General features: G+C 35.6%; 1 protein-coding gene across 1 annotated transcript in view; it reads left to right on the forward strand.

Annotated features, from left to right (window-relative positions):
- Positions 1 to 15,428, forward strand: part of LOC149784993 (uncharacterized) — a 155,626-nt gene that overhangs the window by 81,851 nt on the left and 58,347 nt on the right. Inside the window, exons 4-5 of the mRNA XM_089978671.1 lie at positions 2,377 to 2,448; positions 8,124 to 8,267. Of these exons, the coding sequence (XP_089834797.1) occupies positions 2,377 to 2,448; positions 8,124 to 8,267 (216 nt within the window). The remainder of the gene's footprint in view (positions 1 to 2,376; positions 2,449 to 8,123; positions 8,268 to 15,428) is intronic.

Here is a 15,428-nt window from a genome sequence, read left to right on the forward strand (position 1 = left end):
TTTAATTATATTTTTTAAAATTTCACATTGGGAAATTTCTTCATTATATTAATAGACTTATGTGTTACACACCAAACGTGTATGACCAAGAAAAATTGTGATAACACTTTTGATGACAACTTGCTATTTCTTTTAATGATTTAGAAAATACTGAAGTACAGATCTGTCATAAGGGTCATATTAAGGGCGTATTGGCAATGAAATTGATCATATTAAGGGCGTATTGGCAAAGAAAAGGGCCATATTAAGAGCATATTGGCAATGAGCTTGGTCATATTAAGGAATTATTGGCAATGAGACTGGTCATATTAAGGACGTATTGGCAAATAGATGGGTCATATTAAGGGCGTATTGGCAAGTAAATGGGTCATATTAAGGGCGTAGGTGTCATATTAATCACTTATTAGCAAAGAAAAGGGCCATATTAAGTGCGTATTGGCAATGAGTTTGGTCATATTAAGGGCGTATTGGCAAATAGATGGGTCATATTAAGGGCGTAAGGGTCATATCAATCACTTATTAGCAAAGAAAAGGGCCATATTAAGGGCGTATTGGCAATGAGATTGGTCATATTAAGGGCGTATTCGCAATGAGATTTGTCATATTAAGGGGCTATTGACAATGAGAAGGGTCAAATTAAGGGTGTATTAGAAAAAAAGGTCATATTAAGGGCGTATTGACATTGAGACTAGTCATATTAAGGGTGTATTGGTAATGAGTTTAGTCATATTAAGGGTGTATTGGCAATGAGATAGTCATATTAAGGGTGTATTGGCAATGAGATTGGTCATATTAAGGGCGTATTGGCTACGAGATTGTTCATATTAAGGGCGCATTGACAATGAGACTGGTCATATTAAAAGAATAGTGCAAAGCGATGGGTCATATTAAGGGCGTATGGGTCATATCAATCACTTATTAGCAAAAAAAATGGCCATATTAAAGGCGTATTGGCAATGAGACTGGTCATATTAAGGGTGTATTGGCAAAGATAAGGGCCATATTAAGGGCGTATTGGCAAAGAGAATGGTCATATTAAGGGCATATTGGCAAAAAGAAGGGTCATATAAAGCGTGTATTGACAATGCGATTGGTCATATTAACGGCGTATTGGCAAAGACAAGGGCCAAATTAAGTTCGTTTTGGCAATGATACTGGTCATGTTAAGGGCATATTAGCAAATAGATGGGTCATACTAAGGGCGTAAGGGTCATATAAATCATTTATTAGCAAAGAAAAGGGCCATATTAAAGAGATGGGTTATACTTAGGGCGTATTGGCAGTGAGATTGAGCTTATTAAGGGCTTATTGGCAAAGAGATGGGTCATATTAAGGGCGTAATGCAAAGAGATGTGTTGTATTAAGGGCATAAGGGTAAAATTAAGCACTTATTAGCAAAGAAAAGGGCCATATTAAAGGCGTATTGGCAATGAGACTGGTCACATTAAGGGCGTATTGGCAAAGAGATGGGTTATACTTAGAGCGTATTGGCAATGAGACTGGTCACATTAAGGGCGTATTGGCAAAGAGATGGGTTATACTTAGAGCGTATTGGCAATGAGACTGGTCACATTAAGGGCGTATTGGCAAAGAGATGGGTTATACTTAGAGCGTATTGGCAATGAGATTGGTCATATTAAGGGCGTATTGGCAAAGAGAAGGGCATATTAAGTGTGTAAAGCAAACAGAAGGGCCATATTAAGGGCTTATTAGCAAAGAGTAGGGTCATATTTGATGCCAATGAATTAGATTAGCAATCTATTCAGAATTTCATTCACAAGTTAATGCATAGAGAGACTGTCATATTTTTTCCACGCATCCGGGATGTGTCTGTCTGTCCGTCCTAAGCTGTTGAATGTAAATTCACGAATACGTTGTTATCTTGTCCATACGTAATGAAGCGCGATAGTGGTCCCATTCCGGGGCCCGGGAAGAGGATCAAATTCCAATTTACAAAAGTCATAATTACAGTGACATTTTCAAACCTTCTCAACAAAAGCACGTGTGCGTATACTAAGGAGACACGTGCTACTTATATACTCCCTTATAAGACGGTCCAACTGCAAACAACATAGACCGATATCTGCCGTTACATAACGTGCTGGTATATCAGTATATATGTTATTTGTTTTACTGGCTACTCATATACATAAACAAACTGCATAGACCCATGTCTGCCTTTGTATTATGCAACGGCAGATCAGGGTCTATGCAGTTTGCAGATGTACACGACTTATAAGCAAGTATATGCAGTATATGTAATTCATTGCAAATCCTCAACCGCGGTTTGGACGTATGCAAGTGGGGGATAAGGAGGGGGATGGTAATAGATAATAAAATTTTAGAGAATTAAAAGTAGTTTATTTTTATGTCCAGGTTTCTTCAGGATAACAAGTTCAAGGACGTTCCCAGAGATGCACTACGATCCCTTCCTTCATTACAAACACTGTAAGTCATACAAATATCTAGTTCCCATTTATACATTTTAAAAAAATCCATAGTTAAGTTACACCCAGATGGAATACAGAAGTAAAGTGGTATTTTTAACTCCGCTTAGATCTAGTTTGCATCAGTAATGTTATCATTAGTTAATATTCGTTCTTGTACTTATCTAGTTTGAGTTTCCTCTGACCCTTGCCACCCCAAGTTTCGATATTTGGACATTTATGTTGAGGTGTAGGGTCAGAGTCCATTCCCTATCGAAAAGCTGGAATTCGCCGACACCATTTGGTGTGGGCATGGGGTAGCCGCGTCCTAGCCTGTCCAGCAAACTTGAACGACCTTTCATCGAGATATACCTGCATGAAATCGATAGGAATCTGATTTATTTTCTCAGAAATTGCGATCATGCATTCGTTATGTATTTAATCCGCTTACAGACGAGACGAAAGTACATCGTTGCTGAAATTTGACCTGGATCTGTATATTTGCATCCCGAGTCACATGACTATACAAATCTCGCAACCAACATGTCAATGACATTATAGGTCATATGGTCACGTGATATCGACAATATGACCAAATTTCAGCAACGACGTACTCTGGCCCTACACCCTAACATAAATATCCACATATCAAAAATGGGGTGACAAGGGTCAGAGGAATCTCTGACTAGTACTTTTCCATATAGTTCTTGTAACTAAAGTCACCATCCCGAACACCTTTGCTTTCTGACCTTGGGGAAAAATATTTAACCATTCAAAGCTACTAAAGCACTTATTGTCAAAATTACTGAGCTCCGTCTGCAATAAATAGGACATTATTTCAGTCAATATTTTCACAAACGACTATGGATAAGGTCCTAGTAAACCGAATGTTTTCACTCGCTGGAAAAGGCTTTGACTCGTATGTTAAATTAATGGATACATTATGAGCCACGTGAAGTGCTGGCAGAATCACCAATAACTTGATTCGCGTGAAAGTGCTATGCATTTCTTAGGGTAAAAGCAGTCTGACAGATTCCTTAGAAATTCGGTAAGATTTCGATTCATTTTCTCAAAGTATCTATACTACTGAATATTAGGTCTCACTGGACAGTTTATCTGGTGAATTTTCATCGTACAATATCCTAATTGCAGAAAAATGAGAATAATTTTACACTGAAGATACAACTAAAAACAAACTAATGATTTTTGTTGAAAGCATGCATGTGAGACTTCGATTACGGCAATCAGGTTAATTCCTTATACAACTGGTGGCTTTTATAATGAACCAACGCTGCCACCAACCCCTCTTTTTACATTCATTTTTGACAACAAAAAGCTATATTGTATATTTTTCTGGGACAAGGCAGCTAAAGGAATCAGTATGTGCCTTATGCATGAATATAGTTTACTAGTACTATAACAATTTAGCATACTTTTCATCAGCCCTCAACCATCTCGATTTTTAGATATCTACCTCTGTAGCAGATATACGTAAACACGTAAGCCAAGTCGGCTGTTCATTTGCAGCCCAAGTTACGCTTTTGATCTCCAGTGTTAGTCTAACTGTGACAGGCAATCACCAAACAAACAAACCCATTTTCAAGCCTAACTCAAAGTAAATCTAAACCACATTGCAGATTTAGCTTTTGTGTGAATTTATAAATGTTAGGCTTATTATAATTAGGTTCATGCCTTCTACCTTAAAAATTAGGAAGGTGTCAGAATAGCCACTCTTGTGTTGGTGTACATTTCAACACTACTACATGCATACATACCCTTTATATTAAATTTAAATAATTCGTTTATGTTTCCTCATAAAAGTGATCCATTCTCTTCTATGTATACGACAACATAGTCGACTAACACGAAAATTAATGTATAGACAATAGTAACAACATTAATCTTCCTATATTTCCAAGGAGATATAACGCAGTTTTACCAGTTTTTACCAGTTTTTAAAATAAAAATACTTTTAAAAAATATAAATTTTCTTACTGAACAGATCTTAATAATTTTGTGCGATCAGGATAGAATGAACGATAGTAAACGCTCAAGAAATTACTGTACAAATAGGCACCATTTTTGCAAGTCAGAGAAGGTATCTTACTGCAAGTTGCTGTCAAGTCTGGTATCAGATTATCTTTTTAATGGATTATAGGGGTGAACCGCAATGGTACGTTTTAGTACCAGTCATGCCTACAATACATTGCAAAACAAAAACAAGTGTTCATTTACAAATATTGCGCCGATTTATACAGACATATCATTTATACTGTCGTCTGGTACGTAATATATTGCTAATTCCTATCGGAATTCATTTACCTGCCCGAAATAATGCGGATTTACTATTTTAAGGTAGATAGTTATTTTTTGTTTGTTTGTTTAACTTGCTGAAACAATTTCAGAAAAGTAGTGGTTTGTATCAACTAGACCTCTGTAAGGAAGACTTTAAAAGGAAATGAACCCCTCGTTATTGGGAGTGAAATAATACTAAAATTATTTTATTATTTACAAATTTGAAAAACTGCGACACTAGGCAGAAATTATATGTGAGCTTTAATACAGATGTACCTCACAACTATAGAACTTAAACCTGATCGATTATTGTTTCAGTTTGGACATGTCAGCTGCAAATATAAACAACTTCACATTACACCCACCACTATCTCAGAAGTTCATAATATCTGTAAAGCGCCCCCTTTATACCGATCTCGGAGTCAGCTACCCCTTTTGGTAGAAAAACTATGACTAATATTGCGAGGGATGTTATTTTAAGACCTTGAATATCGACTGGGAACAACATCCCCTCATTTACCTTAGCAAATCATGATTACTTTCTCTAATCGCCCATCGAAGTCAGAATAATCATCTCAAGTCCGCCTTTATTAATAATTATTCTGGAAAATATCATTGTATGACACCTGTTTCAGATGGCTCAAACTTTTCCAAAAGATTTGCTCTCACTTGTCTCAACCTTGTCACTCCTTACACTTAATTCTACATTGACATATATGTCGGACCGTTATCGAACGAACTCTAATTAAAATCCAATTCATTACCCAGATAAAGCACATCCCGTTCCTCGCTCTCGGCAATGTATTGCGAGCATAGCCCATACATTAATCTTAATGGTTGCGTGTCACGCTGACCAAGACAGAATGTACTGCAAAATTATCTCTACAAAATTTTACACCATTAAATGTGGCTACCCAGATGATAATATTCCAAGCAATCGTTATGCTAAGTGTAACGTATCCAATGCGATGACATGTAAATGAATACAATAGCAGTGTCGCCGATAGCTAACTGTTAATTTCTCCTGACGCAGACAGACGAGACTTAATTTAATTTTCCCAGAAAGGGAGCATCTTTTAAAAACTTCAAACGAAAATAAAACCCATCATATGTTGGCCTCTTGGCAAGGCTTCTTGTCACTGTGGTAAAAATAATTGAATTATCGCCTCTTGTCAATCATGCTGATCAATTAACCAACCAGCGAGTGTAAATTAGACACACCTCCAGGCAGTGCTTGCGTCCGCCATTTTCCTCCGACAAAATGCATAATAATAAATTGATTATGATAAGTATTTACAATTTTTGCAATGATTTGTGGATGTCTCGATCGATAAGGGTAAAGAGAAGGCCGAGTAATTCTGACTCTCGATATGCAGATCGTCTAAATTGAAGAATTAAGAGTTATTCCTTTCCCGAAACATACACAAAGCATTGATGGATAAGGTCTTTTTTGTGATCGCGTGTACTATCAGCTGAATATGGAAACAATTGATGGCAATTAAAGTATGTTGAAAAGAATGTCCCGTCGATGGCTTGAAGGGGAAAAAATGAATTGAAAAATATATGTAAAAATAAACGTTTCTAGAATATGGGTGGCTCCCCTCCCCCAGGCTGTATTATTTAAAGTTTGAAAATTTACACTTTATTGTATCGATCTTTTAGACACTTGAGTGACTCTTTACTTTCTCACTGGGCTGACGGAGGGGTGGAGATAAAAAAATCTAATAATAAAGAAATACAAAAACAATGGTTTTGGATAATTATCGCCCGATATATTAAGCATGCATTTACAGGTTTACAAAAACGGATATCATTGATGAAAATTCCATCTGACGAACATAGCAGAACTTTAAAGTTGTTATGTACAACACTATACTTCTAAACTGTAATTATTTATGATTTTGTTATTAATTTTGAATTTATTTACTGCCAATACAACAGGAACAAAAGCCAGATAAAATTAATAAGGATAAGATCATATATTAAATACCTTAGTATCTTTTGGATCGAAGTTCCTTGTACATGAATACAATCTCGAGAAGCTTTAAAATTGATTTTTATTATTTACTGAAATAACACACTTAGATTATTATTATTATACGAGCTTGAACTGCAATTATAACTATTGTCTACTGCAATGTAAGTAAGGCAACTTTGAAATTTTACCATTTTAAGAATAATGCACTTCATTTTTAATAAACAAATCATTTAGGCTGAAACATATTGCTTTGCCAAATACTGCATGTTTGTAGGCGGTTAGTGGGGCGTCATGTCACGTGATTTGGTAGGCGGCGCGATCTATCAGCTCCCGTAAGGTCAATTGTATTCTGCGTGAGCTATGTAATGAACTCACAGATCCGTTCTGTTCACTTTTTAATCAGTCTCTCGGAGAATCAACCTTTCCAAGCATTTGGGGGGAAAAAAGCAAAGGTTTGTCCAGTTATTAGGAAGGCTGGGGCTTCCATCGTATATAATTATAGACCAATATCGCTTCTCAGTACTGTTGGCAAAGTTTTTGAAAGACTGATTTTTAAACATTTAATCACTTCCGTGAAAACAACATTCTTACACTTTTCCAGTCTTGTTTTATTCCAATGGATTCTACGGCGAATAAATGGACATATCTCTATGATACATTCTGCAAAGCAATAGATTCCGGTAAGGAAATTGGAGTTGCGTTTTGCGACACTGGCAAAGTTTTTGACCGAGCTTGGCATAAACGGCTCATTCACAAATTGAAAGCTACTCGTATCACAGAAATCATTATAAATGGTTCTCTAGCTATCTGTAAAGCAGAAGAAAATGTTTCTCGGTTTGAATCCCAGAAGGCCTGTTATATACTGGTCTACAAGCAAATTAAGCTTTAGTTCGTTTCTTTTAGTACAAATATATAGCACAAAATGTCAGGGCTTATAACGTTAAAAAACGGACACATTTTCAGAGACAACAAACTATCAAGTCTGAAATAAAACAATATTACTATAATATCAAATTTGCAAATCCTCTTCAATTTGTATTTTAATGTCATATTTCCTGGTTTGTTTAAATTTTGCAGAAATGCAAAATTCAAAGAAAAATGTTTATGATTTTCTTAAGTATACCAATGTTCGGTTGTATTTATTTTTAATTTTGTACACTTTTTGGTGGGAATATTCTTCTTGATATATTTGCAATCGGTCTTCATTAAAAATAATAAAATAAGTAATAAAAAATAAACAAAAATATCCTTGAAATTTTGACAAAAGATACATAGCAATACAAAATTTTATTAAAAATAATGTCCAATTAACAGCAGGACCAAACTAAAATCCCACGAAAAACTCTTAAAATCTGAAGTGGGAATCGCAAAAATAATCCTCTGTACATTACATCGCTCATTTATTGCATTTTTATTTCGCATAGATATCTTGACGCAAACGACATTGAACTTGTGCCGCCAGACAGTTTCCAAGGAATGCACAACCTGAAACAGCTTCGTTTGGATGCTAACCGTATAAGAGAAATCCCAGTGGCAGCTCTTAACCAGGCCAAGAATCTAGGGGCTATGTAAGAACTGCATTTCCTCTTACTTGTGGTTGAAACTTTTCACGTATAAGTTTAAGAGTTCAAACCTCTGTTGAACTAAAATGTTAAATGGTCTGCCCAAACTGTGGTTATACGTATTTGGCTTATGTTTTTTTATTATTATTATTATGCTTGTTTTTGGATTCTTGCAAATGTGTTTGAAGATTACTCGATTTTGTAGAATTTTTAAATCTCCCTCAGAGAAAAAAATGACGTCTTTCTGTTGAATTCGGGTAACGACTATAGTTTAGCGCTTCTTGTCTGCTGAGTGTCCGCTGTACGATTTATTGTTTCCAACAGACAGAAAACACGATATTGGAAAATTACCATTTGAAGATAAAAAAAAATTCGATGTTTAGTGAAACTGGCGTCAAGTTATCAAATTATCAGCATATTTTTGTTTAAATTATAGTGTTTGTGATGAGTTATGGCTCATGAAACTAAGACCAAGTTGTCACATAGACACCAATCTCTATCATGCAGCGCAAAATGATATGACAAAAAAACTCATTCAGACCTTTTGTAAAGTATGTGTCAAAGGGACACAGAAAGCGACCGACACACCTACTTGTCCAGTTTAAAATATACGTCTTTCTTTATACGTATCAGGTTTCTAAGGTCTAAGAATGCAAAGAGTCTAGTAGATCAATTTTACATTTTCGTCTACACTGAAATTGCTAAAGATGAAGACTTGGTACCTATCTTCCTCGTGTAGTAAAGTTATACCAAAGTGAATGGAACAAACATGTATATTTATATTACTAAATACTCAGGCATACTAGGTGAAATCCGAGACAGACTCTTGCAAACAGTCCACGTGATAAAGCCTTATCACCCATGTTCAGTAGCATGTGATCTTTTTGAATTGATCGCAACATTCCGGCTTTTTCCACGAGATGAAAGCGTCATGTTGTTGTTTATGTTACTTTGGGGGTTTAATGCCATTTCTGGGCGCAGGATATGCTACGTTTGGTGGCCAGTATAATTGGTGGAGGAAGAACCCTGAGCCAGAACCAATCTTATTGTTGTGTTAAATATTTCGTTTGGGTCTAATTAATTTTTAAATGATTATTCACTGGAAATGCAAAATGCCCATTCATAATATTCTTGAACAGAAACATCAATTTGAAATTATAGTGAATTCAGACAATAATATTTCTGGATTAAACACATTATTAAGATACGTCAAAAGACTTTTAGCACATCGCCATAATCCAGGCTACTGGCACATTAGCATATTCGAGACTAAAGGCACATCAACATATTCAGCGTCGGATCATATTTTGGAATACCACTGACATTTAATTAGAACTTGACTCGTTAGGACTTGTGATATAACTTGTTGGTCTTTTGGGGATTTAATTCACAAGAATGAAAGTTCTTTTTAAATTTTCACTTTTCATTCTCGGAAAGTAAATTATTTGTTGAATTTTACAAGACTTGTTTTTTTTTTTTTTTTTTTTTGCTCTTTTCTATTACTTAGTTTAACACCAACGAGTCGTAATAGCACGTCGGGGGCTTGAAAAAGAACGAATTGATCCAACTTGCACGATCATTCTGAAACGATGGCTTCTTTAAATAAGCAAGAAATAAAAATATTTTGGTCCAATATTTGGAAGACTTTTGTGGATAAAAGTGTTTTATGTTTAATAATTAAGTCTGTATCCGGCTCTGATAATGGAATTGAAATTTCAACACAAGACCGAAATAGAGTTAAGAAAGTTTCAGATTCAGAAATAGGAAAGAGAGAGAGACAAATGCAGCCACAAAAAGAAAGAGAATTGCAGGTGGAGAAAGAAGAGAGAGAGAGAGAGAGAGAGAGAGAATTTCAATAAGAGGAAACATAGGGAAAGAGCAGATAGGCTAATCCAAAAGCCAGTGCAATGATATAAAGAAGAGAGGGAAATGCAGATACAGAGAGAAAAAGTAGAAAGTAATTTCAATTTAGTTAAAGAATTAGATCTGGCACATGGAAAGCACTCCCCCATTTTGCACAGCTTTCATGTTACCAGAAATATTAGGTTATTTCGCCCTTTTAAGGAAATAGAATTAGATAAATATTTTCCTCATTTTGAAAACAAAAAGTGCTGAAAATTTGAAATGGCCAAGAGAGCTTTGAATTATATTATTACAAAGTGTACTTTTTGGCAAAGCTCGTGAAGTCACCACTTTACTGTCAGTACAACAAAGTGGTGATTATGATACCTGAGTCATACCGAAAAAAAAGTTTAGGAACTCTGAAAAATAAACAGGACAGGCCCAAATCGAATTTGCAAGGGAAAAAGAGTAATTATTTGACAGAAAGTGTTCCATCGAGAAGGCTTGTCAAGACTGTGATAACTTCAGACAACTCATATTTATTGAAAAGTTCAACAACTGCGGCTACAGTGAAGTTAAGACTTATCTTGATGAAGAAAAGGTCGAAACTTTAGAAAATGCTGCTCTTAAAGCTGACGATTATTCCTTCACTGACAAAGATTATTTTGTCAGTAAGTCGTCCAATGAGCAGTTTATTGATTAATAGCCGTTTCAGTCTCATACGAGCACCTACAAGTTTCACATTGGCACAACGTTTAAGTATCAAGTATTGATAAGACTGATCAGTAATCTTTATCTTCCTATATGCAGTTATTTCAAGAAGAAAGGGTACGTTATCTCTGATTGACACAGATTGAAAAATAAGCAGCATAATGAAGACAGATTTATTCTAAATGCTATAATCTCTAAGAGGTCAAGGTCATGTTCATGTATTGAATGCCATAAATAAGTTCGGTCAAACAAAACTTTGATCTTGTCATACTTGTTAAATGCTAGGAAAACTAAATCAGAAGATACCTAAGGCTCATCTACAACCTGTTCGTGCATTTGACAAACCATTCTGCCGAATAATGGCAGATTATGTCGGTCCCTTACCCAAACTAGGCGATAGATACTTGTTGACCATAATGTGTGCCTCCACAAGATTTACAGAGGAAATTCCTTTGATAAATATTAAGACAAGAACCATAGTAGAAGCTTTGATAAAGTTTCCTACACCTTTTGACCATCCCAAATCTGTTCTATCTTATCAAGGCTCAAATTTTATATCTAGAATTTTCTAGCTGGTATTGCATCATTTAGGCATCCTGCAAATTCAATATTCTAGCTATTATCCTGTGGAAAGATTTCATCAAACTTTGAAGAATAATGTTCGGTCGTATTGCTTGATACAGGAAAAGACTGGGATGAGGGTGTTCATTTGATGTTGTTGTTGATACAGGAAAAGACTGGAATGGGGGTGTTCATTTGATGTTGTCGGCTCTTAAGGAATCAGTTCAAGAATCATTGGGTTTTAGTTATTTTGAACTAGTGTTGGGACATACTGTCCGTGGACCATTTAAGTTATTAATACAAATTTCTTTCAACTGAAGACTCAGATAATAATTTTCTTGATTATGTCTCTGATTTCAATATGAGTTGTCAAAGGCTTGTGCAGTTGCAGTACTTAATCTTCGCTCAACTTAAGCAAGAATGCAATTAAGATATGATAGAACTACAACAAGAAGGAGTTTGCAGGCTGATATAGTTCTTGTTCTCGTGCCTATACCTCAAAAATCTCTTCAGGCTATGTATTATGTCTTTAAAAAATTGAAAATAAACTTACTAAATTATATCATTATTACTCCTAGCAGAAGGAAACATAAGCATCTTCCCCATATAAATATGTTAGAGGAGTATATTGAAAGAGAAAACACGTTTAACCAATCAATCAATTTATAGATATACCTGCCCCACACAGTCAGGATGTAAACGATGGAATGCAATCTCACTCTAATGAGCTTCGTTTAACTAATCTTGGGAATTCTAAAATATTAAAAAATATGTACGGGAAACTTTCACATCTACAACTACAAGAAAAGAGTGAATTAAAACAGCTGTCATTTGAATATGAGCACTTGTTTCCAGATTGTCCAAAAAGAAACAAATAATTATACTAGGATGCTGAAATTGTAGTTTCCACACCTATGACTCATTATCCTTACAGGATCAATACTCACAAGCAAGAAAGTCAGAGAACGTTGCGGTGGGATTTGACATAAACGTGGACATTAGCTGTAACAAGGGAAACGATAATATGATTGCAGATACACTTTCACCTGTATAGAAATACTTCATTGCTATATTTTGTATATATTTCGTATCGTTCATAATACATTTTCCTAATTATAGCTGTGTTTAAAAAGCATGTAAAAGTAACATTTATTGTATAAACCTTTCTTTTTCTCCATAAGGGTTAGCTTTATTTATATCTATCTGTCTAGTGTGCTTAACTTTTATCCATGATTGTAGGTTTTAGTTAAAGCTAATGAAGATTTGTAACCAAACCTATTATGCAACTAATTCTTTTTTGTGATGGTCGTTTTGTACTTTAAGATAATATCATTTTTGGTAAACATATATACATGGTCTTTTGACATTGGAAGCGTCTAGAATTGATATTGTTTACGAATTTGATGGGAAAATGACCCACGCCATGGTCGTCTTATTGTGTCTTAAGTTTGCATATTAGTTTGAGATTGTATTCAGACTTAATTTGAGATGAATATTTTATTTCAATTATTCATTGGTGTAGCAAGATAACTGGGTTGGGGTCTGATTATAAAAGAACACATCTGATGGTGAAAAAAATGCAATGTTTATTGATGAATGATTAAATGAAAAAGACTGTTTGATTCGTGCGCACACAAAATCGAAATATTGGATATTTAACAAAATATGAACGAACCTGATTGCGGGTGTTACTTTTGCTAAGCCCCTGCTATAGATTCATGTGTAATCTATAATCCACCTGTCTTGGGAATATTACCGCGGCCTTGTGTTTGATCGCTAAGCATTGCCGCGGGATTAGTGTTGTACTCTTACGCAAGGTTACCATGACCAACCAGACACCGGAAAATTGAGTTGGCGAAGGCGACCGGTCGTATCACTTACCAAAGGCTTGCCGTTATCACACTTATACGTTAAAGGTTAGTTCAAGGATCAAAAGGCAAGTCCACGGGGTGAACTAGGCGTGTTCTTATCCGTCCCCACGTTGACAGACAGCGAGAGCGACATTGTCCGCTAAGTTTGATTGGATCGGTCCACAGCAATATCCAATCAAACATTTAGATAGATGGCGTGACTACAATTCAGTCCCGAATGATACCTTAAGACTAATTCAGTATTCATCTGAAATGATTCCAGATCAATAGGGTTTACTCCTAGAAAAGAAGCCACACGTAATCTGGCGGTAGAACTTAGAGGTAGATTCTAAGGAAAGACAAAGTTCGAAAAGGTCGGTAAGTTATTTGCTCGATTTTTGCAGAATATTACGGTATCACAATTGTAATTATTTGTAGTATGTACCCTTAATTACTAGGATCGTTTAGTATGTATTTGTAGCGTTTAGTTTACATGCGTGTTTGAGAAATGAGCTTGAGCCTGACGTAGAGAATTATGTAGAGTGTTAGTTGCGGTGAGAATTAATTTTGTCATTCGCTGTTAGGTTACTTCGTAGTAAACCAGTGCCTTTATTAATGCGTTATGTTAGAATTTACACATGCTTGAATTGTGAATTTGAAATGGTTGAAGTATGTAAGGTTAATTACTATGGACATATGCATATATCAGAACATGGATATTTGAATATTTGCGTTCTTTGTTTGAGTTGTAAGGTAAAGAAATGCGTCTATTATTATTGTGATTAGATTATTGTGATATTGTTTAGTATAACGGGATTAGGAATATGTACTAATGTAACGGAATTTATTGATGTATGTATAAGAAGTAATTGATACCGTGCTGTATTATGGCGTTTCTTTCATCATACAAGAACGTATGAGTATCTCGACGTGAACAAATGCGTGACCGAAGAAATTTAATACCCGTTATCTAACGATAGGCTGTGTGTAGTGTTAGATGAATTGGATAAGGAAAAAGATTGTACCGTCCTATTGTTTTCACAGGAAGCATTTTAGGGGAAAGATAACTTCCGGTTCCATTGGGTCCCAAGTCTTCCAGAGTCGGAGACGGAATTGAGACTGTAGCCGAAACAGTCGAAGTCGACAGAAGAGTAGTCGTGGGGGAGAAAGTGGAAGAGGAGGAGAAGGAGTCTGGAGAAAGTGGAAGTGGAGTCGAAGTCTAGAGAAAGTCGAGGAGGAGGAGGAGGAGAAGGGATTTGGAGAAAGGTCGGGAAGGAAAAGGAGAAGGGATTGGGAGAAATAGGAGAGAGAAATGATACAACAGATGAGTAGAAATACAAGGACAAGTGGAAATCAATCTCACACTGCTAATCAAGTGATGCAATATGCTTATTACAGGAATGTAATTGAAAAATTGAGTCATTTGATTATTGAATTGTTAATAAATTGGTATTCATTGAATTTCAACCTTTTTTGTATATTTAACCATCTAACCGTCGGCATTGCTGACTGGGTACTCGGAGCTTTACATCTATTTTTCACTACACTTAACTTCCAACAAAATAGACCATGGGTGGGACTTTTGTAATAGTTTAAATAAAATACTTGGAGCACCCCACCGCAACCATATACTTCGTCACAGCGATTTAAATGAAATTTGAACTGGTACGCAAGAAAAAAAAACTAAATAATAAAAAGATACAATGATTAACGATTCAAAGTCATTCCACACAAACAATGGAAAAAATTATAGTACTTAAACATTGACAATTTCCACACGAAAATGATATATTTCACTCAAATAGTGACGTATGATATGTTTCACTCAGCTAATGATATTTGATGTGTTTTCACTCAAATAGTGATATTAGGTGTGTTTCTACTCAAATCGTGATATATGATGTGTTTTCACTCAAATAGTGATATATGGTGTGTTTCTACTCAAATAGTGAAATATGATATGAAACGTTGGGACATTATATGTTGCGGAGTCCAATACAAATACGAAAGGTCTTCTCAGCCTCAACGCTCTGTCGATTGGTTGAGGAGCCACCTCGAACGGTCTGTCCCTCCTGGTCAGCCTGAAGATCCGTAAAATCTATTGTTCTCTACAGACCCGTTGGTCTAGAAGCCTTGGTTCTTCACCACGTGATGACTTTATCTTCTTCCTGGCCAACGTCACCCACCGACAGTATCACACTGG

The sequence above is a fragment of the Sinohyriopsis cumingii genome, chromosome 13 (genome assembly GCF_028554795.1).
Source record: "Sinohyriopsis cumingii isolate HCF-2022 chromosome 13, ASM2855479v2, whole genome shotgun sequence".
NCBI classification, from domain to species: Eukaryota; Metazoa; Mollusca; class Bivalvia; order Unionida; family Unionidae; genus Sinohyriopsis; species Sinohyriopsis cumingii.